Here is a 26,960-nt window from a genome sequence, read left to right as displayed (position 1 = left end):
GTAAACCATGCTCTCCTTTTTTAAAATTTTTATGTAAATGACACCTCTTACGTGTTCCCTTATAAGAGATGCTCATTATAGGAAAAATATAATGCAAATAAGTGAACAGAATAAAATAAAATACTTCCCTCAAAACTTTAAATAATACAGGTTTGGGGGAGGGTTATAAATATGGGATCATAATATGCATTCAGCTTTGAAACCAGATTTTCACTAACAGTAAACTGTAAACAAATATCCATGCCATTAAGTATTCTGTCATCACAGATTTGCAAGGCTACGCAGAAAGCCATTGAACCCACGTACCATAGTTTATTTGGCCAATTCCCTGCTGTTGGGTATTTGGGTCATTTCCAACTTGCAGGGGGTCGCCAAGGGGTCCCTCCCCAAGAAAAACCCCACCACAGAGAAGGCTTGCAAGCCTCCAAATGACAGTTTTTCAGCTTCAACAATTTTAAGATCCAGTATCCGCTGAGAACGAGCTCTGAGCATCTCCTCTGCTCTGCGGGTCTGTCATTTCTCACACCTGGACCACACTTCTAATCAGCTGGAACCTTCTAGGGAATTCCATCTTTTACACATCACTCAAAGGTTTCTCAGCTGTTCCCATATATGTACGGGGGGAGGGGGGTTACTTTTTCAGCATTGCGACCAAAGTATCGTTTTATTGTTAAAAAAAAAAACTGAGGAGTTCCCGTCGTGGCGCAGTGGTTAACGAATCCGACTAGGAACCATGAGGTTGCGGGTTCGGTCCCTGCCCTTGCTCAGTGGGTTAACAATCCGGCGTTGCCGTGAGCTGTGGTGTAGGTTGCAGACGCGGCTCGGATCCCGTGTTGCTGTGGCTCTGGCGTAGGCCGGTGGCTACAGCTCCGATTAGACCCCTGGCCTGGGAACCTCCATATGCCGCGGGAGCGGCCCAAGAAATAGCAACAACAACAACAACAAAAGACAAAAGACAAAAAGACAAAAAAAAAAAAAAAACCTGAGAAAATACAGTCTTTTAAAAATACTCACTTTGAGATGACCGCTGTTGATGTTAAGAATCCAGCCTTCTGATTTTTCTCCGAGCATAAGTTCAGATACTGGACCAAAAAGAAAATCGTGCTGTAATATCCTGTCCTCTGGAAATTCTACACCCACCAGAAATGGAGGCCAAGGCCCCTTTTGTCCTAGAGTCACCTCGACACACAACCATGCACACGTGTATCGCTTTGTCACTCCACTATCTGGATTTCACTCGCATTTCTCTATTAGTGAAGTTCAACATCAATTTAAGAGACTTACTGGAATTTGAACTTTTTTTTTTTTTTTTTTTTTTTTTGGTCTTTTTAGGGCTGCACCCGCAGCAAACGGAGGCTCCCAGGCTAGGGGTCGACTCGGAGCTACAGCTGCCAGCCTACACCACCGTCACAGCAACGTGGGATCCTTAACCTACTAAGCAAGGCCAGGGATCGAACCTGAGTCCTCACCAATGCTAGTCAGATTCACTTCTGCTGAGCCACAACGGGAACTGCCATTTTAGCTCATTTTTTGTGAGATGGCTGTGAGTGTCCTTAGCTCTTTTGCCGTTGGGGACTTGGATTTGTGCTTATTAATTATTAAGAAGACTTTTACTTGTGAAGTTTCAATCCTTTGAAACATTTCTCATAAGCACTCTTAATATGTGTTTTCAGGGCTTTTTTCTATTTGAAAGTTTAAAATTACTTCTTTGAGGAGTTCCCAGTGTGGCTCAGTGGGCTAAGAACCCAACACGTGTCTGTGAGGATGCAGGTTCAATCCCTGGCCTCGCTCAGTGGGTTAAGGATCCAACATTGCCGTGAGCAGTGGTGTAGGCCGCAGATACGGCTCAGGTCTGGCGTTGCTGCGGCTGTGGTGTAGGCCGGCAGCTGCGGCTCCCATTAGACCCCCGGCCCAGGCATTTCCATATGCCACGGGTGTGGCCCTAAAGAAAGAAAAAGAAAAAAAGAAAATTATTTGAGCAAATCTGTCGCCTTCTAGATTCGGTCCTTGTCTTACTATTTAGGACCCTCCTCTCCCCCCGAAGGTAATAAAAATACACAATCGTCCTCTCCCGTAGTGGTTGCAGGATCCTGTTTTCATTATTTAGCTTTTTCTTGAATCATCTGGGACTTCTTTGGATTCATAATAAGACCAATGTAACTTCTTCTTTTTCCGGCTGTCCCAACTCTGCTTATTGAAAATACCTCCCTTCCTGACTCAGTTGCCTCTGTTTCATCATCTAAACCTACTTATTGTTTCTGTCTCCAGACCCCCTCTTTCCTTCCTCTGTGGAATCTTTTGTCGCCACCACACGTAGTAGAAGAATTACTGGAGCTCTACTATGTATTTTGCCATCTGGCAAGGCAGATTTGGGGGTTTTTTTTTTTGGTTCGTTTTTGTTTTGGTTTGGGTTTTTTTTTTTTTTTTTTTGGTTTTGTTTTTTTTAAGGCCACACCCTTGGCATGTGGAGGTTTCCACGCCTGGGGTCTAATCGGAGCTGCAGCTACCGGCCTGCACCACAGCCACAGCCACTGCAACACAGGATCCGAGCCGTATCTGCAACCTACACCACAGCTCACAGCCACCCCGGATCCTTAACCCACTGAGCGAAGCCAGAGATCAAATCCACATCCTCATGGATCCTAGTGGGATTCGTTAACCGCTGAGCCACGCGGGAACCCCTGGCAAGGCAGATTTTCTCCCAACATTCTTTTATTGCATTTCCTGAATGCTGATGTGAATTTACTCTTCCAGGAGTCTTTCCTCTACACCTGCCCAATTTTCTAACTTTGCTAGTATCTAGAAAAAGCTATTAATGTTTTTAATGGAGGAGAGCCACCAACTAGCTTACTGAATATTTTCATAAGGTCTAACTAATATTTTTTTCAGTTGACTCACTTGGATTTTCCAAAGAGCTGTGGTGTCTGCAGATAACGATTAATCATTTTGATGTCTTAAAAAATATGTATTGTTCTTGGGAGTTCCCTGGTGGCTCAGCAGGTTAGGGATCCAGCGTTATCACTGCTGTGGCTCAGGTCCCTGCAGTGGTGCAGGTTCAACCCCTGGTCTGGGGACTTTCATATGCCATGGGCACAGCCAAAAAAAAAAAAAAATGTATATATATATATATATATATATCTTATTTCTTTTCCTTTTTTCTTTTCTCATCACTCTGGCTAAAACTTCTTGAAGAATATAGAATACTGGAGTTCCCGCTGTGACACAGCCGGTTAAGGATCCCGCTTTGTCTCGGCTGTGGCACAGCTCACAGCTGCAGCTCAGATTCAATCCCTGGCCTGAGAACTCCATGTGCTGCAGGTGTAGCTGAATAAGGAAAAGAGCACAGAATACTGGCAGGCTCCCCTTGGCTGCATGCTTCCACACCAAAAGTGGTACTTGGGTGATGCTCCTGGCATCCTTCTAATCTCATGTTTTTCTCCTCGGGAGCACTCGATTGATGTCTCCAGGAGAAAGAATCTGTTTGCAGGGCTCAGCCCCCTCTAGACTCGCGTGGGGACTGCCTCTCCGAGGAGAGGGCGCTCTGTGGTCGCTCTGCTTTCTGGGAAGCGTGGGTCCTCGTTGGGTGTGGGTGCAGAAAGGAGAGTTAGAGATGCCAGGGCCTGCGGGCATGGCCTAATTCAGGGATTGCTAGCAAAGCTCCTCTGACTTCAGATCTAAAGCCACCTACTTTGTGTGGCTTTACCCATAATGAAGCCGACATTTGGAACCCCATCTGTCTGACGCCCCCTCTCCACTGATCCCAAACTGAGACAGCAAAGGCGTAATGACACAGAGTCAGCCTGCCTGTTTTGTTCTCGACCATCGTAAAAATAATCTGTTTCAGCCTTAAACATGAAGCTGATTGCCACTTTTAGAAAGATAATCTCTACCGTGTAAGAAAGTATTCTTTTGATCTAGTCTACTAGAAGTTTAAGAAAAAGATGTTCATGTCTTAAAATATTATTTTGCTGCCTATCGAGAGGGTCGAATTGTTTTTCTCCCTTGACATATTATGAGATAAAATATGCTAGTAGTTTTTTTTTTTTTTGTCTTTTTTTGCTATTTCTTGGGCCGCTCCCGTGGCATATGGAGGTTCCCAGGCTAGGGGTCCAGTCGGAGCTGTAGCCGCTGGCCTACACCACAGCCACAGCAACGCGGGATCCGAGCCGCGTCTGCAACCTACACCACAGCTCACGGCAACGCCGGATCGTTAACCCACTGAGCAAGGGCAGGGACCGAACCCGCAACCTCATGGTTCCTAGTCGGATTCGTTAACCACTGCGCCACGACGGGAACTCCATGCTAGTAAATTTTTTAAAGCTAAACAAATTTTGCAATCCTATAATTCTACTTGGGCATATAAATTATTCTTTCAACACATTGCTGGATTTGATTCATTTGTATTTTGCATAGAAATTTTGCAATTATCCTGGTCATTGATGTTGGTCTAGCTTTGTCTGTCATTATTGCTATGATTGCTATTGTATGTGTTGTGTTTATTTCAGCTTTTTGAGATGATTTCTTAGATTTTTTTTTTTTTAGTATCATTAACAGAGTGTATGTTCGATGGTTTTCTACCGCTTCCTTATCAAGTTTTTGTTTCTTTCATTTTCCTGAAAAAGGACTCATTTCATTAAGACTTTCAGATGAATTAAAATACATTTTCCTGGCGTTCTCCTGTGACACAGCGGGTGAAGGAGCTGGCATGGTCACTGCGTGGCCTGGGTCGCTGCTGTGATGAGGATTTGACCCTGGCCCAGGAACTTCCACATGCTAAGGGTGTGGCCAAACAAACATATATATTTATATTCATTTATATTATATATACTTTCGTGGAGAGTAAAATGCTATGATTTATTTAGTTATAGCCTACTTTTCCCTAAGGTTATATATTTGTGCTTATCTTCCTGGTTTGTTACTGATCTTGCTAGAGATTTTTTTTCATTTTTTTTTCAAAATAATGTTTCTAAATCATCTTGATTATTTTTCTGTTCGTCCTATTCTTTTCCTGACTTTCTTGGTTGTTGAAATGAATGCTTAATTCCTTTACCTTCCTTCTTCCTAAGGAAGGAAGATGAAGCATAATAATAAAAGCACTGACAGCTATGAATTTTCTTCTGAGATCATCGGCCACCTTCTGGCAATTTTGTTACCCGGGCGCCCTCGCTGTCATTCATCTGAAACAGGTTTTGATCCCTGATTTGATTCCATAACCTGTGAGCTGTTCATTAAACGTACGTTTGTTCTTTCCTTTTTTTTTTTTTTTTGCTTTTTAGGGCCACACCTGTGGCATATAGAGGTTCCCAGGCTAAGGGTCTAATTGGAGCTGTAGCAGCCAGTCTACGCCACAGCCACAGCAATGCATGATCTGAGCCGCATCTGTGACCTACACCACAGCTCATGGCAATGCTGGATCCTCAACCCACTGAGCAAGGCCAGGGATCAAGCCCACACCCTCGTGGTTCCTAGTCAGGTTTGTTTCCGTTGCGCCATGATGGGAACTCCAGTTTTGTTTGTTTTTAATATACAAGTGCTCTGATGATTTTTGCCTATCCAAGGCTATTGTGACATTTTCATTTTATTCACTTGCTCCCAGGGAATATAAACACATTTCTTGGGAAATTTATTGATGTTTTCTGTATGGCTTAGGATCTGAACACATGTCCATTGCAACAGCGGCATTGGAAAAGACTGTGTCATTGATTTAGATGCTGCAAAGTGCAGAATGTACCTGCTCCATCCAGGTATCTGTTGTGTAATCGTAGGGAGCACACCTACCCTGCTCAAGACATTGGGCAATTTCCTCTGAGCCCTGTCCAGCTGTATCTTGCCTGCCTTTCATCTCTTCAGATTTGTGACTTGTATGAGAGTCTCTAGTTCCATCCCTGTTGCTGCAAATGGCATTCTTTTGTTCTTTTTTATGGCTGAGTAGTATTCCATTGTGTATATGTACCACATTTATAATTCATCTGTGGATGGACATTTGGGTTGTTTCCATGTCTTTGCTATTATGAATAGCGCTGCAATGAACACAGGGGTGCATGTATGTTTTTCAAGGAAAGTATTGTCTGGATATATGCCTGGGAGTGAGATTGCTAGGTCATATGGTAGTTCTATATTTAGTTTTCTGAGGTATCTCCATACTGTTCTCCATAGTGGTCGTATCAATTTACATTCCCACCAAGAGTGTAGGAGGGTTCCCTGTTCTCCACACCCTCTCCAGCATTTGCTGTTTTGTAAACTTACTAATGAGAGCCATTCTGAGTGGTGTGAGGTGGTATCTCACTATAGTTTTGATTTCCATTTCTCTAATAAGTGGTGATGTTGAGCATTTTCTCATGAGCCTTTTGGCCATCCGTATGTGTTCTTCAGAGAAATGCTCATTCAGGTCTTCTGCACATTTTTCAATTGGGTTGTTTGGTTTTTTGCTGTTGAGTTGTATGAGTTGTGTGTATGCTTTGGAGTTTAAGCCCTTGTCTGTTGCATCATTGGAAACTATTTTCTCCCATTCTGTAAGTTGTCTTTGGGGTTTTTTTATTGTTTCCTTTGCTGTGCCAAAGCTTGTAAGTCTTTTGATAGGAATGTGCACACATTTCCGTTGGACATTTACCTGGGAATGAGATATTTTTGGAACTAGATGTGTATGTCTTCAACTTGAGTCAGATAATAGTTTTCAAAAATGGTTGTACCAGGTTTTGCCTGAGTAGTCTTTGGAAATCCAAATCATTAAGACTAAATTGCAGACATTCTGATGACCATGTACTGGTTTTTCAGTAGAGCTTTAATTTGTATTTCTCAGTTAACTGATGAGAGTAAGCCCCTTATATCTGTTTATTAAATATTTATATTTGGATATCCTGTTTTGTGGAATATTCACTCAAGTCCCTTATCCACTTTTCTACTTCATCCTCTCCCTTTTTCTAATTGATTTGTAGGAATTCTTTATATAATCTGAAGATGAGCACTTTCTCAAAATATAAATATTTTGCAAATACCTTTCCCCAGTCTATGGCTTACTTTTTTCTCTCTTAATAGCAACATTTGATAAATAGAATTTATAAATTTAAATAGAATACAATTAATAAGTTGTGTTCTGCTTATCACTCGAGGGAATACCTAGAAGCTTCATTTTTTTCTTCTCTCTACAATCCACCTGGAGAAAAAACTTGCATACAGATAGAAGCCAAATTTGTTTGTTTACAGAAGGATGTAACATCGTCTCAGCTCAGTTTGCTAAAATACCCCCACCCCTGCAATGCCATTGTACATGTAAGTCTGGTTTGAGTCCACCAGTCTTGTCATTGTGTTGTCTGTCCATCCTTGTGCAGAAATCGCATGGTCTCAATGACTATGGCTCTAAAGGGAGACTGAATTGCTGTTAGAGGCCTTCTCTCACCTTGGTCTCCATCAAGCATGGCTTTGCGATTCCTATTCTTGTTCCTGGTCTTGATTCTTCTTCTGCATAAATTCTAGAATCAGTTAATCAAGTTCCCCTAAAAAAGAAAGCCTCCCTTGGATTTGGGTTGGGATTATAGTAACCTTTTAAATCAATTTGCGGAGTAAGAGGGTGTGTGTGTGTGTGTGTGTGTGTGTTCCATCTGTGTGCTGCTTCACCTGGATGGAGCTCCAGTGTGGGTTCTGGCCCAGACTCAGCTCCTCTCCATCTGCCCATCCATTCGCCTCCCTTGGAAGATGCTGGCCTCCCTGGCCAGGTCCGTGATGGAGTGCAGGGTCCTGTTCTCCACCCTCTGCCCCATCATCTCCCTCTGCAAGTCCCTTTACTTCTCAGCTGATGCAAGGGCAGGTCACCAAAGATCTGGCCAAACAGATGTTTAACCAGGGAGCACATGTCCACCTGCTTCCTGCAAGGCCCCTAATCCTTCAGTGATGCTCTTGAAACCCCTCCTTAGGCTTGGGACCGCCTGCCCACCCATCCTCCTCCCTCCTGTATAGGGAGGGAAAGGGGTCAGCTTCCTCCTTGAACTCTAAACCCCACAAAATTCTCAGCTTTCTGGCTCCTCCCAAAGGACAGGGTTCAGGGCCAGCTGGGCAGCCCTCCGTCCTCTGCCAGGAGGAAGCTGCCTCCCAAGGGCTGGCAGCTCCGTGAACTTGGAATTGGGGGTTCTTAGTACATTTGTATCAGTTTAAGACTTAGATGTACACATACTATATTGTTCTTTCTTTTAACCAACTTTTTTTACCAACTTTTTTTAAGTGGCATCTCAATTCTTGAGTTCTTAATTTTAGTTTTTAATTTGTTCTTAATTAATGGGAGTAATTTTTAATGGTTTTCTCAAGAGATGATGTTTATGAAATATTTTCCAAGTTCTTTCTGAGTATTAGGTCTTCTCACTGAAGATCTCTTTCTGATTCCCCACAAGGAACATTAAATTGGCTGAGAATGAAGTTCTTGGTTTATAGTATTCCCCCCTCCCAAACTTTATGGGCATCATTCTGTTGCTTTGTGCCACTTTATGATACGAAGAAAATTGCTGCCAATTAGGGGATGTGGTTTTTCCACTGTAAACTTTGAGTTGTTCCTTTATTCTTGAAATACTAAAATGTCATCAGAATATGTTCAAACACGTTTCTACCTGTTCAAAGAATCTTTTGAAAGATGGTTTTGTTTGCTTTTTTTTTTTTTTTTGTAGGGCCACACCCACGGCATATGGAAGTTCCCAGGCTAGGGGGCGAATCAGAGCTTCAGCTGCTGGTCTACACCACAGCCACAGCAATACCAGATCCAGGTGGCATCGGCAACCTCCACCCCAGCTCACGGCAACACCAGACCCTTAACCCACTGAGCAAGGCCAAGGATCGAATCCGCATCTTCATGGATACTAGTCAGGTCCCTTACCCCTGAACCACAACAGGAACTCCCTGAAGGATGCTTGGAATTTAAAGACATTTTTTAAGGTGCTCACAAGAGAGTTTTACTTTGGAGAGAAGATATTCTTTAGCTCAAGACACATCACAGCCCATTTTTGTTATGTTTACTCTCATAAAATAGCATACACGGGGGAGTTCCCACTGTGGTGCAATGTGTTGAGAATCCAACTGCAGCAGCTCAGATCAAAGTGGAAGTCCAGGTTTGTTCCCAGGCCTGACACAGTGGGTTAAAGGATCCACATTGCCACGGCTTCGGCGCAGGTCTCTTCTCCGCTGCAGCTCGGATTCAATCCCTGGACTGGGAACGTTTATGTGCCAAGAGTGTGGCCATTAAAAATAAAATAGCATCCAGAGGGTGGCTTAAGAAGCAAATTTAGGAGTTCCCCGGTGGCTCAGAGGGTTAAGGATCCAGCATTGTCACTGCAGCAGCTCCAGTCACTGCTATGGTGCCGGTCTGATCCCTGGCCCGGAAATTTCTGTGCGCCTCAGGTGCAGCCAAAAAAAAACCAAAAAACAAACAAATGTATTTCTCACAGTTCTGGAGGCTGAGAAGTCCGAGATCAAGGTGCTGATGGGTTTCGTGCTGAGGCCTCTGCTCTCGGCCCGTAGGCGGCCACCATCTGGCCATGTGCCCTTCCCCTGTGTCTGGGGGGACTGGTCTGTAGTGCCTCTTTGTAAGGACGCGCGTTTCATCAGATCAGCCTCCCCTCCCACTTAAGACTGCATTTAACCTAAACCATCTCCTTAAAGCCCCCCCGCAACAGAGTCTCATAGGGCGTCAGTATAAACTTGGCGGGGACGCGATTCAGTCCAGAGCAGAACTTCGTCTGTATTATTTTCGTGTTTACACATCATATTCTCTCTGCTCCTATGTCTCCTGAGATCTAATGCATTTTGAATCTGTGTTCAACGTTACTTCTCTTTGTGTGCGTCTTTTCTTCCCTTTTATACTCTGAGCGTGAGAAACGTGCTCGGGCCCTCATCTACATCACTCACTTGCTTTTCTGCAATCTCCAATCACGGTGTCAATTTCATCTGAAAATCTAAGTCATGATTTTCATCTCAGAGCAATCTTCCTTGATCCCCTGTCGTTCCTTTTTCACAGACGTTAAGTTTCGTCTAGATGCTCATTCGCGCTGTGAATCGGACAGTTTCTCAAATTTTCTCTCGTTTCTTGCAGCAGCTCTGTTTCATAAAAAAGACGTTTGTACTGATGACTCAAAAGAATCCTTCCTTCTAAGGTTGCGAATCAGCGTTCTGGCCGGCTTATCCTTAAGTGGGGAAGGAGACAATGGGCAGGAAGAATGAGGTCTATGGCTTTCTGAAAACAGTAGTTTGGGTGATGGGTTAATTATTTATTGTTGCAGAATAAATCGCCCTAAAACCTACTGGCTTAAAACAACAGTGTCAGAAATCCAGGCGCAGCTGAGATGGGTGGTTCTGGCTCAAAGTCTTTCACAAGGTTGCAGTCATTTCGAAACTGGATTTGGGCTGATGGCTCCTCGCCCCGGTCTCCCCAGTGACAGGTGACAGCTTCAGAATATCCACTTTCAAGTTCACTCATTGCCTCGTCACAAGGAAGCTGGCTTCCCCCAAGAGGAGCAATTCAAGAGACAGAGACAGACAGCACCCAGCACAGAATCCACAGTCTTTTTATAACCTAATCTCCCACGTGACAGTCCGTCCCCTGGGCTGTACCATTTCCTTTAGAAGCCTGTCACCAAGTGTACACTTGGCAGGAGGGGATGGCACAGGGTGTGCAGGTCGGGCTGCCTGGCATAGGCGGGTGCATCACAGATTGTGTGTATCCGAGGATTGCGTGTGTATCAGACCCAGACCAGGAGAAGAGAAAGAAGTACAAGCCTTGTACTTCTCTGCGACAGAAGGGTAGACTTGGAACGAATTAGCCAGACGTGGCCAGGAGCTTCACCACTGGGCAGGTGTTTTTTCCCAGGTTTTTTTGGTTGGTTGGTTGGTTTTGTCTTTTTTTTTTTTTTTTTTCCTCCTTTTTGGCCACACCCAGAAAAGGTATATGGAAGTTCCCAGGCCAGGGATCAAACGCAAATGACAGTTGCTCCCTCCACGACAACCCACTGTTCCAGGCTAGGATCGAACCCAAGCAGCCGCAGAGACAACACTGGATCCTTAACCTCAGGCACCGCAGTGGGAATCATTTTGTCTTTTGACACAGACCCTCTGGAGTGGCCGATGCAAGGCCCTTTCTGAGACATGCGCGACTGAAACGGGACGTTCCAGCATCAGGAGCAGAAGGCGCCGTAGACATTGATGTTTTCTGCAATCTGCGGAGGCAAGATCCACCCTGCTCTCACCCCAGGACTCCTGGCCCTTCCCCAGTCTCGCCTGCCCTGTTTCTCACAGGAATGCCCCCAACTTTTGTCACCGTGATGCCCTCTGTCTGCCCTAATTAGATGCAACCACTGACCCAGATCTCCATTTGCTCCTTTTCCTTCTTTCCGAGATGATCTGAGACGGGAGGATTTAAACTTGAAAGCAGGAGTTTCCATCCTGGCGCAGCAGAAACAAATCTGACGAGCATCCATGAGGATGCGGGTTCCATCCCTGGCCTCGCTCAGTGGGTCAAGAATCCAGTGTTGCCATGAGCTGTGCTGTCGATCTCAGACACAGCTCGGATCTGACATTGCTGTGGCTGTGGTGTAGGCCAGCCGCTACAGCTCCGATTCAACCCCTAGCCTGGGAACCTCCATACGCCGTGGGTACAGCCTCAGAAAGACAAAAGAAAGAAAGAAAGAAAGAAAGAAAGAAAGAAAGAGAGAGAGAGAGAGAGAGAGAGAAAGAAAGAAAGAAAAGAAGGAAGGAAGGAAAGAGAGAGAGAGAGAAAGAAAAGAAAAGGAAAAAAAAACCCTCGAAAGCAAATTACTGTCTCAAACTGTCCGGCTGTATCTCTGAAATGACGTCACACTCGCTGCTTTGTTCTGCCAGCTTGATTTTAACTTAACGCTCAAAAGGCGAACTTTCCACGCAAGAATATTGTGCTTGACGGAGGCTTCCGTCTCTCCCCCAGTCAGCGCCAGTGCCCCCTATAATTAGCTGGATCGCTCTTAAAAAGCCATGACCCCGGTGGTCTGGGCTCAGCACAGTGTCTTGATTAGAGGGACGCCCTCCCGCAATGAAGGATTGTTTCAAAGCAGTTGCTTTTCTTTCTTTATCCAGTTCCTGTGCACAGCATAGCTGTTCCCAGGCCTTTTCCCCCAAAGTCTTGCAAATACTCCTGGTCTTTGCACCTCTTTTCCCATCCCTTCCCCATCTTTTCTCACAACACTGCATCTCCAAAAAAGAGCAAAAGAATATGGAAAGGAAGGAAGAGGAAGAAGCGAAGAGGGAAGATTTGAGCCCAGAGGGGCTTTGAACGTGGCCAGTTACACTGCCCACATTTGCATCTTAGCTCTGCCACTTAGTACCTTGCGGCCTCCAGGAAATTGTTTCGCTGCCCAGTTTCTCCATCTTTTCTTTAGCCAGGTGGTGCTAAGAATAGCACCCGCCTGGTGAGATTGTTGAGAGAAGGCGAGTTTATACATGCAGCATCTTTAGAAGAGTCTCTGGTATACATGGGACCTACACAAGCAGAACACAGTATATCGTACCCTGGATTCATGGCGCATCAGCAAGTGCCTGGCATCCTCAGGGGCTCAAAAAGTGTTTACTGAGTGAAACTCATTTGTTTGTCATTTTGTCTTTGATGGTTCGGCTAAGGGACAAGGTCCGCATCTCCAATTGTATAAATTCATCCTCCTGTCTTCATAAATCATGTCCCAACAGAAAGAAGAAAACCAGGCAAGGGTTGTAAATGGCTTTCCTCACATCTGGCTGGTACCCACATGCCACCACGTTGTTTCAAGCCTTCAGGGACACAAAGGAAATGACGGTGGCCCCTGTCTTCTTGGTGCACAAATTGCTGCCCATAAAGACCACGAACAATGCCGCACAGAGTGGCTCCCCACAGCCCAGTAGGTTGATGGGCAAGCCAGTCCTGCCGTAGGGGGTGGGGGGACAGTGAATCCGTTCACACAGATGTCTTGGTTGAAACTGTCAAGCCTGAAAAGCTATGAGGGACACTCATTAAGAAGGAATTCAGAGAAATCTTCTGCCAAATTGAAAAGCTTCTGACCACAGGGAGAAGCCTCTGTGATCCTGAGCTGAGAACTGGGGAGAGGGCTGCAGGGACAGGAGAGGGGTGGAGGACCACGCCGGGAAGGGAGCCCCAGGCGTCCCTGGGTCCCCAGCTGAACTTGGCGGAAAGATCTGAGCCGAGAGCACTTGGCGGCTACCTACAGAGAACCTGCATGTTGAAGAAGCAGCTCCCCAGGACCTCAGGAAATAGCAGAGCCATACAGGCTCAAAGAGGCAGTTGGTCTCAGAAGTGGATCCGTTTCATTGCAGAATCATGCCACAGTCACTTTGAGTTAACCTGGATGTGCCCAGTGCTTGACCTTGATCCCAGGGTCCTAATGGGGTCCGAGTATCTGGGACGGACCTTTTCTCCCAGGACCCTCCACTGGCAACCAACATGGGGCTGAAACTAAATGAGACCCCACTGTATCCATTTATTCATCAGGCATTGTTATCGTGCTACAAAATAGTTCCAAACCAAGGGGACGAATAGAGAGAAAATTCCAAGGCTGGTGGTCTCTGAAGGCGAGCTCCTAGGCTCTACACAGCTAGACCAAACTCCCTAGAGGCAAACTGTGTGATGATGCAAAAAAATTCTAGGTAGGACTTATGCTTTTCTGTGTTATTAGTCCTCAGCTGCGCACATTTGTAAACATAACCTGGCGTAAGTCACACACGGGACATCACTGAAAATCCATGAATTATGGCACCCTCTGACAATGACTTAAACATCAGAGTGAAACAGCGAGGTGACCTTTATGGATTCAGAGAAAGCCCGGATCCCTCTGCCCTTGATTGCTGAAATACAACCCACACCTTCCAAGGACAGTTGGTGAAGGAGAAAGTCAAGTACAAGATTTCCAAGAACTGAAGGGGGAAATGTTGTTGCTGGGTCCCTTCCTCCTCAAATGACGGTTCAGCCTGTGGGAGACGGAGGCGGGGTGGGCAGCAGGGGGTCACGTGAGCTAATCAAAAAAGAAAAGACAAAGAAAGAGACATCAGAAGATTTCACAATGAACTGAAGAAATTCATGTTGCCTTAAATATAATTTGTGTTAGTTACATTTCGATTCCTAATTTATACATAGCAGGGTTGATAAAGAATTACATTATAACAAAATTAGCCCGAATAATTAGCATAGTATATGTGCCACTGATTAAACACCCAGCAGATAGCTTGGTAATTAAGATCAGTGAGTGCCATATTTTGAGGCTTTGTCATCTTATTATCTGCCTAACAAGTGTTTCATCTTTACCTCCCTTCTGATTTGAAGTTTGATAGCAATCTCTACTAATTCTCAGTTTATTTCTTTAAATTACCTTACCCAAATTCTGATAATTTTCCTGCGGTCACTACCCTCCCTCTCTCTGTATTTACACAAATGTGTTGATGTCACATTTCTTTTGAAATGTAAGGCATTGGGAGTTCCACTGTGGCTCAGCAGGTTCAGAACTTACATAGCATCCATGAGGATGTGGTTTGATCCCTGGCCTCGCTCAGTGGTTAAGGCTCTGGCATTGCCACAAGCTGCAGCATAGGCTAGCAGCTGCAGCTCCAATTACACCCCTAGCCCAGGAACTGCCTTATGCTGCAGATGCAACCATAAAAGAAAAAATTTAAAAATAAAAAAAATTAAAATGAATTATAGGGAATTGGATACTGCATAGCATTTGTGCTTGAAAATTCAAGTTCAGACCCTTCCAAAGCCCATCGTTCTTTGACTGAAGAAAGAACCAGAGGCCAACTCCATGCTCTGAAAATTAGTCAAACTTCCAAACTGAATACATATCCACAGAGTTCATGGCTCCTTTCCGGGCAGAGGGTATTGCCAGGGATTCCAAGAATATCTCCATCAGGGTCCAACTGCAATCCCTCTGACACTGGAATGCAGCCCCTCAAGTGGCCCTGGCTGCTTGCCCCCCGATGATCCTAGCCTGTGATGCTTTTGCTCCTCAGCTCGGAGTGTCTGGGGTCAGCTGCTGTCCTTGTAGATGCAGTGAGATTTTATCACAGAAGAGGCAAGAGCTGAACTACTGAAGAGCAGAAAGCTGGCATTGACTCACTTTCTTTGTCACAGGCTGAGCCATGTCTGCTACATCTCTTTGGACCAAAACCAGGACATGATCATGACTTTAATGGCAGTGTAAACACATGACCTGCATCAAACTGGGATACTTTCAGCTTTAAGCCACAGAAAACACATGAACTGTACTTAAGGAACAAAGACAAGAATTCTAGCAGTTGGCCTCCTGGAGCTGGGGCAAAGGTTTAGAAATGTCATCAAGGAACCCTCCATCTTGTTCCTCTTTCTGTTCCACTCACCTTAGTATGTCGAACCTTCATCTTATGTCTATCACCTCATGGTTGTAATGTGGCTGCCACAGCTCCACACATCACGTCCATGTTCAAGGAAAACAGAAGTGCCAGCCACTACTTCCCCTTAAAATTATGAAAGGAAAAAACTTCCTAGATGCAGCAGAGCAGACCACACCTGCTCTCACCAGAGAGAAGTGGGTTGCCAGGGAAGCTAAGATGTCAATAAGCTAGAAAAGGAGAGCTGGGCAGATGCTACTGATTTAAACCAACACGATTCATCACCAGGGGCCAGGCACATCATCACAACAAAGAAAACCCAGGTTCTTTTAGGGAGAAAGAGAACAGATATTGAGAAGGAACTTCAGAGCTGGCTCCTCAAATGGAAATATAGACATGCATCAGATGGGAAGAGAATCACTGTATGGAACAGAAGTTGCAAAATCTTGCAGAGGAGCTGAGAGGAGAAGGGTTCATTATTCAGGGTTCTCCAGAGAAACAGAACCAAAGGAAAACCTCTGTGTGTGTGTGTTTTCTTAAAATAAAGATACATGTGATTTATTTTAAGAAATCGACTTGCACAATTGTGGTAACCAGCAAGTCCAAAACCTTCAGGGCAGGCCAGCAGACTAGAGGCTCAGGAAGAGTAGCAGGTCTAATCCAAAGACCATCTGCTGCCAGTACTCCTTTGGCTCAGGGCATATTAGTCTTTGTTCTGTGAAGGCCTTCAACTGATTGGACAAGGCCCACCCCCATTACTTTACTCGAAGACTACCAACTTAAAAAATAAACTTCAACCCACCCCCAGAAAAGAACCCTCACAGAAACATCCAAAATGTTTGACCAAGTATCTGGGCACCATGGCCCAGCCTGATTCACACATAAAATGAACCATCACGCAGGAAGACAAGAGAAAGTGAGGGATTTCCCGTTGTGGCTCAGTGGGTTACAAACCTGACTAGTATCTGTAAGGACACAGGTTTCATCCCTGGCCTTGCTCAGTGGGTTAAGGATCTGGTATTGCTGCAAGCTGTGATGTAGGTTGCAGATGTGGCTTGGATCCTGCGTTGCTGTGGCCGTGGCATAGGCCAGCAGCTGCAGCTCCAATTCGACCCCTAGCCTATGGAATTTCCATATGCATTGGGTGTGGCCCTGAAAAGCAAGAGAGAGAGAGAGAGAGGGAAAGGAAAGAGGTTGCAAGATGGGAACACAAGGCAGAGGGACGTCCATAAAGGCACATGAGAGGAGAGATGCCATTGAAAGCTACAAACCTGCAACCAGTAGATAAGCAACTCCTCGAGATTTAATGCAGAGTCCAGCAACTAGACTATAATATCATATTATGAACATCGAACTTACTAAGAGACTAAGAAAACGGAATTATCCCCACCGCAAAAGAAGGACTGGTGGTTCTGCAATGTGATAGCGGTGTTAGCCAACATTACAAAGGCAGCCACCTTACAAGCTATAAATCATATGATGTACACCTTAAACATACTCAGAATGTTATGTGTTCAATATATTTCAATGTTTTTTCTTTTTTCTTTCTTTTTTTTTTTTTAATGGCCACACCTGCGGCATATGGAAGTTCCCAGACTAGGGGTAGAATCAAAGCTGAAGCTGACAGGCTACACCACGCCAGATCCCAGCCCCATCTGTGACCTACACCATAGCTTGCAGCAACGCTGGATCCTTAACCCCCTGAGGGAGGCCAGGGATCGAACCCGCAACCTCATGGATACTAGTCAGGTTCGATACCATTGAGCCACAGCAGGAACTCCTCCTGTTTTGTTTTTAATAAACCCCACAATGAGTCCACTTGTAAGCGTACGGCACAGCCTGGAGAGCCTCCCAGCATGCAGGCGCTGCTGGAGCAGGTGGACATGGAGACATCCAGGAATGAGAGGCAGAGGGCACGGAACACGTCCACTCTCCGCTCGTGGAATGCACGGAAACCAACAGCAGTGCTTGCACTCGCACAGAGCGTGGAATTGGGTGCTTTAAGCCTCAGGTGCAGCCTGGACAAATCCAAAGGCAGCCGCAAATACTAAGGTTACTTTTTTGTGTTCACGTATGTGGTGTGTTTGTCTTCTTGAGGCAGCCCGGTCTATCTCTGAATTTGGAAGCCAAGGATTCCCCTGCCTTCTCCTTAATTCCAAGGTCTGTCTGATTTATAGTCACCCAGACTCTCTTGGTAGATGAAGGTGAAGGACTCTGTGATTCAGAACATTACAAAATATTCCTTTCAACCGACCAGATGTTCCAAGCCAGTCTCAGGAAAAGGATTTTAAAGTTTCAGCACAGAGTCGCACTTTGGGTTTTTTTTGTTTGTTTGTTTGTTTGTTCGTTTTTAATGGCTGGGCCCGTGGCCTATGGAAGTTCCTGGGCCAGGGATCGAATCTGAGCCACAGCTGCTGGCCTACACCACAACTGCAGCAATGCTGGATCCTTTAACCCAGTGTGCCTGGCCAGGGATCAACCGGTGCTCTTGCCGTGACCCCGCCACTGCAGTTGGATTCTTAACCCACGGCACCACAGCGGGAACTCCTACTTTATTTTATTTTTTTTATTTTATTGGTGTATAGTTGACTTACAATGTGGTGTTCGTTTCAGGTGTACAGCCAGGTGGCTCAGTTTTACACGTACACACAGCCGTTCTTATGATCCTCAGTCCCACGCCTGAGCACATAGCACGAGGTCTTTGTTTTAACCACACTGTCCTGTTTCTCCCAGTCACAGGCAGGTTTACTAGAATAATCCTGAACGGAGGCCTTGGGGAGAATAGTTCCCATCTCCCTGTAAGGAAGGGGTGGGGAGGGCTGCTGGCAGGTGGCGCCTCCCCAGAGCCGTAACTGGAGCCGCTCGGCTTCTATTTATAGGCACGCCCAGAGCCCGCTCCTGCAGCTGCTGACTTTGGACTCGGTTGAGAAGAGCCATTTGGTCGCCACACAAACGATATTACAATGTCCATCTCGGCCCGCCTTCCCGATTACCCGGTCACTTCGGATTTGGTGACGAGATTAAAGTCGGCCCTAGAAGCCGGGGATGAGGAGAGGGTGAGGGCCCTGGTCTGCACCGAAGTCCGGCCCGTGGACGCTGTGATAGAACTGGCCAACGACGACTGGATGAAGGACCCCTCGGCGCAGCTGCCCCCCGGGGTGCTCCTAGGTAACCGCGTCAATCTCCGCCTCGGAAACTGACCTCCCCATCCTGTGTGCCCGTGAGGGGTGGGCGTTTGCGGGTGGAAGGGCACATGGTTGGCGCAGGCACACGGTACCTGCCCAGCTCCCTGATCCTTATTTCATAGACATACGCATGTGCTGCAGTCACTGTATATACATAATGTCTATGTGCACACAGGACACGTCTGCGTATATATACGTAGGATATATTTAGTATGGATCTCTCTGTGCAGTATATATCTCTATGTCATATTATGCATACAGGATGTGTATTTTATACACACACACACACACACACACACATCGGAGGACATAGTAGTACATACTATGTACCCCACCCCTACCCCTGGGGGTGTCAACGAGCTGGGTAAGGCTTTAGGGAGAAACTGGCTACTGTGTGTGTGTGCACCTATATATATAATGATATAAAGAGAGATACTATGTATAGAGGCATACAGTGTATATCTGTGTGTTACATAGGCAACAATTACAGCACAATACAAAAAAATGTAAAAAGCAAAAAATCAAGCCATGGCACCAGTGCCCAGTTTTCATCTCTCCACTCCCGCCCCCCCACCCCCCCCCCCCGCCGCTAGTCTATTTGCATGTGTGAACTTCCTCCACGTGTAACTGTGTGGTAGATATAACTTGTGTTCTCTGTTGAGTTAACATTTCTAAAGTATTTTCCATGGCTCTACACAGTCTTCTTAATTTTAATCCTCTTTCGAGGCAATGAATCCACCCTTGGCTCTGCCTGGGCCGGCCCGGGGCCTCACAGGGACAGCGCCCTTGGGGTACACACCCCGATCCAGGAGCCTGCACTGGGGTTTGAAGGGGACTGTGTTTTTCTGAGTCCATGAGAGCTTTTCACGTTTGTTTGTTTTAATTATATTGACGCATAGTGGATTCACCATGTTGTGTTTGTTTCTGCGGTACAGCAAAGCGACTCGGTGACACGTGGATATATTCTTTTTCGTATTCTTCTCCGTGACGGTTGATCACAGGCTATTGGACATGGTTCCCTGTGCTCTGCAGGAGGCCCTTGTTATGCATCTATCCTGCATATGCTAGTTGGGAGGGGATTTTAACCACCCTGCCCCCTGCCCTGTGCCTGCAGGTGAGGTGCCTTAGCAAACACATCAACCTACCCCCAGGCTAGCCGACCAAAGCTGCTGCGGGGAGCCGGGAGGGTAGGGTCTCTGCTCTGGGGACCCCTCCCTGCCAGATCCCTGCTATGATTTGGCTTCATCATTTGATCCCTGGCTTCAATCAGTGGGTTAAGGATCCGGCATTGCTGTGAGCTGTGGTGTAGGTCACAGACGCGGCTCCAGTCTGGCATTGCTGTGGCTGTGGTGTAGGCCTCAGTTGTCAATCCTATTTGACTCCTAGCCTGGGAACTTCTATGTGCCACAGAGGCAGCCCTAAAAAGAAGAAGAAGGAAAAAAAAGGAGTTCCTGTTGTGGCACAGCAGAAACGAATCCGACTAGTAACCACAAGGTTGCGAGTTCCATCCCTGGCCTCGCTCAGTAGGTTAAGGATCCAACATTGCCGTGAGCTGTGGTGTAGGTCACAGATGTGCCTCAGGTCCTGCGTTGCTGTGGCGGTGGTGTAGGCCGGCAGCTGTAGCTCTGATTCAACCCCTAGCCTGAGAACCTCCATATACCCCAGGTGCAGCCTTAGAAAGCAATACATTACAATACAACACAATACAATGCAATACAATATAATACAATACAATACAATACAATACAATGCAAGGTAATACCGTTTCTTTTCACGTTGCTAACACCCTGCACCATCTCTACTGTCCCCACGCTTTGCTAAACACCTAAAACCAATGAAGCTGGTGTTAAGAGAGCCTCGTTCGGTCCCACGGCAAAGCCATCGCGTTCTAAATCAGATCTGTTTACACTTCCTCCCTGCCGGAAGGTAGAATTCAGGAAGGCAAGAACAGGTCCAAGCGGATGATGTTTTGAAGGACTTGGGCTTGTCCTGGGTTGTTCTCATCTCAGGACAGTTGTAACTAAATAATTACGCATGTGAGCCTGGGGCCCATCCTGGTCCCAGTGGTTCCATTGCCGGGGAAGCAGGCTGGGCGCTGGGCTTTACTGCAGCTTAAAGGCGCAGCGTGCTCACGTTGGCATCTGGAAGCTGCTGCTCTGGCTGAAGTGTGAGAGCGGGCTTTGAAGAGAACAAGAAAGGGTTAGGAAACAAGATCCAGTGATGGGTGAAGGCAGTCGCCCGGGTAAGAGATGACAGGGTCTAAACCAAGAGTGGAATGGACACAAAGGTAAGTGACAAAGCTGAGAACCGCTGGGAAGGGTTTGGTGGCACGAAGAAGATGGTGCCACCCATCCGGACAGAAATCAGAGAGACCTATGACTGTGTTTGAGCCTCTGGGCATGCCTGGCAGTATGGAGAGCAGAGGCTTGAAACAGGGATAACCCACATGACCGGCTCCCAGGAGTTTAGAGCCCATGTCATTACAGGTGCCTCAAGAAGTTTCAGCCTTGGAGGGAGATGCTCCAGAGGGAAGCTTGGGCTCTGCCACCGCCAAGCTGTGTGACCTCAGGGAAGTCACTTTCCCTCTCTGGGCCAGTGCTTTTACTTAATAACTAGTGCATGTGATTCGGTTGGATCCGTACTTCCCACGCAGAGGTCCCTGAGCACAGCTCCATGCGGGAGGGCACTTGGGAAGTGGTCCATGCGCAAAGGCGTGTTACAGCTCACTGTGGCTTCACCCGCCGGGGGACGGGTAGTTTGCAGATGCTCTCTGGGCGACGCTGGTTGGATCACTGCTGAGGTCCCTTTCATCTCCAGGCTCCTCTGAGGCCATGATCCCAGAGTCTCACGGCCTCAAGCTTAAAACGGAGCGAGGCTTCCTTTCTTCTGAGTGTGGGAGTAAGTGGGCTCTTTCTCGGGGTAATTATGAGACCTCGGGGAACACTCTTGAGAGAAACAGAGCCGCTTGCATTCAGACATACCCGTGGGGTCTTTGGAGTGCGTGAAGGGGGCCAGAACTTGTGCCAGTGCCTTGAAATGCCACCTCCCCTGGGGAGGAAGCCTGGGAATAACGTCCCTTGTCCGGAAGAGGAAGGCGAGGGTGAGAGGATGTAATGAGCAAGAAGATGGGGCCGCCAGGGCCAGGAGAGGCGTGTGCGAGGGTCGCGCCAAAAAGGCGCTTCTGGGGAAAAAGAGGAAAATTGTCCAACCCAAGGACAACCCTGGTTGATAGGACTCTGAGTATTGCGCAAAAGATGACAATTTGCAAAAATAAGAAAAAGAAAAGAGTTCCGGGTGGCTCAGGGGGTGCAGACCTGGTATTGTCAGTCCTGTGGCTTTGGTTACTGCTTTGGTGAGGAGTCAGTCTGTGGCCTGGGAGATTCTGCATGCCTTGGGTGTGGGGGGAAAAAGAAAAGAAAAGAAAAAGTAACGCTTTTCTGGGAGGCCCTGTTATGGCGCAGTGGAAACAAATCTGACTGGTATCCATGAGGTTGCAGGTTCAATTCCTGGCCTCGCTCAGTGGGTTAAGGATCTGGCGTTGCCATGAGCTGTGGTCTAGGTTGCAGATGTGGCTCAGATCCCGCATTGCTGTGGCTGTGGTGTAGGCCTGCGGCTGCAGCTCTGATTAGACCCCTTGCCTGGGAACCTCCACATGCCACCAGTGCAGCCCTACAAAGCAAACATTAAAAAAGTAACAATTTTCTCTGCTTGTCAATGGAAACCTCTAAGGATGTTGCTTTTCTCAGTGAAATCCCCACGCTCATCTGTGACCTTATTTCTCCCACCAAAAAGAACAGAAAAAATAATGGTCTTTCTGTGCATCCATATCGGCATTACAGCGAAAGCACAGGGAAAAAGAGGTACCAGCCGAGGAGGCGGTGGGAGTGACTTATTCTGGAGAAGCCCGAGGGTGTACGTGTGCTCCCCTGAGGAGGGGAGAGGGCGAAGGAACTTAAAGATTCAAGGGGGAGGGGAAGGGAGTGGGATGGACGGGGAGTGTGGGGTTAGTAGATGCGAACTGTGACACTGAGGGTGAATAAGCAATGAGGTCCTGCTGTACAGCCCAGGGAACTCTATCCAGTATCTTGTAATGGAACATGATGGAAGATAGCGTAAGACAAAGAGTGTATGTGCGTGTGGGGGGGGGATGTGACTGGGTCACTTTGCTGTACATCAGAAATTGACAGAACATTGTAAATCAACTATAGTTTAAAAAAAAAAGTTTGTAATCAGCCGTGGCAGGTACGGGGGCAGAGTGCAGAGCGTACCCTCAGGCACGGCCACGAGGCGGAGGAGCAGTCCAAAGTCAGGACTCTCCTAAAGAGGCAATTCAGCTGTGCCCTGTGAAGCCACCTGCTCTCCTGCAAAGATGTAGCTGGGGTGCCCTGTGGATGCTGCTCAGGGCCTGCGGGCTCTAACGGGTGCTCAGGCCTCCTAGTCTGACTCAGACGCCCCACTGTGAGGGGCCAGGGAGGCCATCCCAGGGCTGGGGTACAGCAATCCCGTGGGGGGGAGGGGTGGAATAGGGCGGAGCGCCCAGCTCACCCACAATCTGAAACCCCCTCTGTCCCACTCACCCCATCCCAAGGCGACCCCCCCCTCCAGGATGACACCCACGTCCTCCCGGGGTTTGTGCGGGCCTCCTCTGCCTCCTCCTGGCTCACCTAGCATCCCCACCTCCCTCCAGAGCCCCGCTTCTGCTGGAAGGTCTCCTCTGCCCCTTCCCCCACCCACGGACCCTCCTTCTCCCTCCACGGAGCCCCTGCCCTCGGGCTCTAGCAGTTACTGCAACACGCAGCCTTGCTGGGGGGCTAATGTTTATACCCACTGGCCATTTCAGACCCAAAAGGACCTCCTCAAGGTCAAGACCCTTGCCTGGAACTTGGTATCCAGAGCCTGGCACAGGGTCTTAGCTCTGAGAGGGGCTCGAACTCTGAGTCCAAGCTCCTTGGCTAACGTCCAGCTGAGTGAACGCAGACTCCTCTTCCGCAGACCCGGTCTGGGTGAGTCTTTCTGCAAGGAAATATTTGATTCCGCTTTCTGCTAAAGCCAAGTGTCTCCTGTTTAATAGCAGCCATAACTGCATTATTCGTCCTCGCCTCTTTGCAATGCCTACCAGCTCACTAAGCGGTGAGAACATGGGGAGGCAGGAAGGATGGCGGGGGAGGGGCGGTGAGACCCCACTTGCCCCCAAACGCGTCGACTGTACAATTTGGTAGCTGGAGTAATCAAACTACTTAAGAAACAACTGATTACTAATTGCTATTATTAAGAATGTCAGCATTCCATGATTTTGCTGCTGATATATTATATACAAGTCAAGATGCTACTTGAATTCTTGATTGAAATAGAAAACTAGAAGCATTATGTTGTGTTTGGAGTAATGGTATTTAAGCATCTGGAGGCAAGTTAAAGAAATACTAATTGGCTTTTTATTAAGAGATCTCACCCAGCAGCACGTATGGGTGGCGAAGGAATGTGGGTGAATGTGTGATGGTCACGGGCCAAGCGGAGTCCGTTGGCATGATTCGGCCAACAGCATTGAAGGCTGGATGCTCAGCACACCATGTCATCAGGATGCATCCACACCCTTCTTCCCTGTGCGTGGAAGGGAACACTGTCCATGGAAAACCCAACAGTTGAATGTCAGTTAAATCAGCACAGCTCCACGGAGTTCCCATCGTGGCTCAGCAGAAACGGATCTGACTGGCATCCATGAGGATGCAGGTTCCATCCCTGGCCTCGCTCAGTGGGTTAAGGATCTGGTGTTGCCATGAGCTGTGGTGTAGTTTGCAGATGAGGCTCTGATCCTGCGTGGCTGTGCCTGTGGTACAGGCGACAGCCCCAGCTCCAATTTGACCCCTCGCCTGGGAACCTCCCCCTAAAAAAAAGAAAAAGACAAAAGACAAAAAAAAAAAAAAAAAGAAAAAGACAGCTACTGCCCTAGAGGACTCACATGTGACCCAATGACACTTGCATTGCTGTGTGTTGCTGGCAGCTAGAAACCCCTGGTGAGGTGCCCTGGGTACGTGCCCCTGGCTCCCCACTCCCTGTGTGGTCTTGTGCTTCTCAGCCCATCTCTCGGAACCCTAATTTCCTCCTTTAAAAATGGGGGGTTGGGGAGTTCCCTGGCAGCTCAGTGGGTTAAGCATCCAGCGATGTCACTGCTGTGGTCTAGGCTCAATCCCCTGGCCCCCTCATGCTGTGGGCGTGGCCAAAAAAATAAGGGGGTTGGTGAGGTCCTCTCTTAGGGTGTTTCCAAATGGGACTCAGGAGGGTTCTAGACCAGGAAGTTGTGTTTGATGATATTGACAAAGCCCTGTTGCCTTCATGGGTGTGGAGAGTCCTAACAGAGGCCTGTATAGACCCGGCCTCACCTCGTTGGCTCCAGGCCAGATGTGCAGGGAAGGTCTCACCTAGAAGGCTGGTGGGAGACAGGTGGATGAGCTCCCATTGACTAACAGCAACAGCTTGGCCCTGGAGCCAGCAGCCCACGGACCAGAGCACGTTAGCCCCAGAACAGCCCCCAGTGGAGGCGAGCAGGAGGAAGCACACTTCCTTCCAGCGAGGACTTCTTTCATGTGCGTCCTGCTGTCTTTCCGTCTCCCAGCTGAGGAGAACGAGGCTCAGAGAGGTTGAGTTCCACAACTCAGCCCCACAGCTGGAGGAGCTGGAAATCCAGTGCTCTTCCTGGGATGCCACATGCCTATAACTGGCCTATGGCTGCACTTCACAGGTGGGGACACCAAGGCTCAGGAGCCTCCCCGGATGGTCCATCACCAGTGAAGAGCAGCATCCAAACTGGGTGTGTTTCCTGACGTGTAGTCATGGGTCCTTGATGCAAACCTACCTGGAGACGGGTCGCAGGAAGACCCATGAAAAAATGTCCCCACTGAAGCTGTGTACAACCTTTTGACTTTACATTACACACACACACACACACACATACACACACACACACACACACACACACACACACACATACACACACACACACCATCAATAGCTTGGAGTCCCTTGCTTCAGATAATTCAAATAAGAGTATTAAGGAAAAATACGGATGAATGATCGGGGTGCTTGGCTGCAGAATAAAAACAAAAATGGGAAGCAGGAGGTCAGAGATGACAGGGAAGGTGGGGAGGAAAGGACTCTGCCATCTCGGCTGCAACCCTGATCAGAGCGTGTGGGGGCAGGGAGACCCTGCTCGAAGCAAAATGAAATTAAACCTTTCTAAGTACTTATAAATCAGCACCTAATGACACTATCCCACCACCAGCCGGAGCATTGCTCTTATTACTTTGATTCACAAGCCAGGAAAAGATCCGGAATTATGCACAAATTATTGTCCCATCTTCTTAATTAACGCTGATTGCAAAATTCTTGCTAAAGTCCTTGCTAACAGACTCAATTATGCGCTGCCTGAATTGATTCACCCAGATCAAGTGGAATTTATTAGAAATACACTTTCCTACAATAACATCAGATTATCTTTGAATATAGTTAAATTATTTAGGAATAAAATGGCTCCAGCAGCAGCCCTTGTTTTAGCTACAGAAAAATTTCTCCCACCACCTGGAATGAAGATATTCCTTTGCTTTCCACCAGACACACACTCTAAGCTCTTTTTTTCCCAGAAGCAGGTGAATTGCTGTGGTGAGATGAGATATATGCCTTAGAGCTAGTGGTCCAGCTTACATATGCGCAGGAAGAAAAATCCTACAGGGTCGTCTCAGCACCCGCTCCCGGCCCTCCCCCCCAGTATGAACCATCACTGCCTGTGGAACACAGTGAAATTGCAATTAGACTAAATCAGGATATTTTCAGAATCAAAATTGAGAAACAGGCTAATAAAGAAATAATGTATGCTGATGACATACTTCTATTAGCATCACTCCCCAGCACACTGGAGAGTTTTGAAAGAACAAAAAGAAATGAGGATAAGAGAGAAGAGGCTTTCTACCTTTCCAGGATGACAGATGTTCCTGCAGTGGTGTGCCCTGCTTAGGACAAACATTTCCAAGAAACTAACTGGAAATGGCAAATGCACGACCTATATAGCCTGGTACCAAATACCAAGTTCAGCCACTGGATATCGAATAGGGACTGAGCTTGTCCTAGCCACCATATCCTGGCACACAATAGCTGAGTGATAAATATTAATAGACCAAATAGGATATGGAGGACCCTAAAGATCTCCTGGGTTGGCCCTTGAAAGATGAACGTATTCTTGAGAGGTTGCAATGGGAAGGAAGGGAATTCAGACAGAGGGAACATGGGGGGTAGACGTGGATGCGGAGCACACAGCCCACCTTGTGCAGGAAGCAGGACCTGGCTGGAAACGAGGTGCATAAACCAGAGGAGATGAGGGGTGTCCCAGCAAGCAAGTTAGGACTGTATCATGTGCGGCCATAAAATCTCAACATA

General features: G+C 47.2%; 1 protein-coding gene across 2 annotated transcripts in view; it reads left to right on the top strand.

Moving 5' to 3' along the window:
* Window positions 1-18,276: 18,276 nt before the first annotated feature.
* ASB18 (ankyrin repeat and SOCS box containing 18) overlaps window positions 18,277-26,960 on the top strand; it is a 65,816-nt gene continuing 57,132 nt past the window's right edge. For both annotated transcript variants that reach the window (XM_021075269.2, XM_021075270.2), the window contains exon 1: window positions 18,277-18,519. In XM_021075269.2, coding sequence (XP_020930928.2) covers window positions 18,315-18,519 — 205 coding nt within the window. In that variant the 5' untranslated portion in view covers window positions 18,277-18,314. The remainder of the gene's footprint in view (window positions 18,520-26,960) is intronic.

The sequence above is a fragment of the Sus scrofa genome, chromosome 15, assembly GCF_054392235.1.
Source record: "Sus scrofa isolate SSC_HxYL_T2T_F1_AM1 chromosome 15, Sscrofa_HxYL_maternal_Yorkshire_Landrace_v2.0, whole genome shotgun sequence".
NCBI classification, from domain to species: Eukaryota; Metazoa; Chordata; class Mammalia; order Artiodactyla; family Suidae; genus Sus; species Sus scrofa.
Note: the sequence above shows the minus strand (reverse complement) of the source record. Positions and strands in the feature narration are given on the sequence as shown.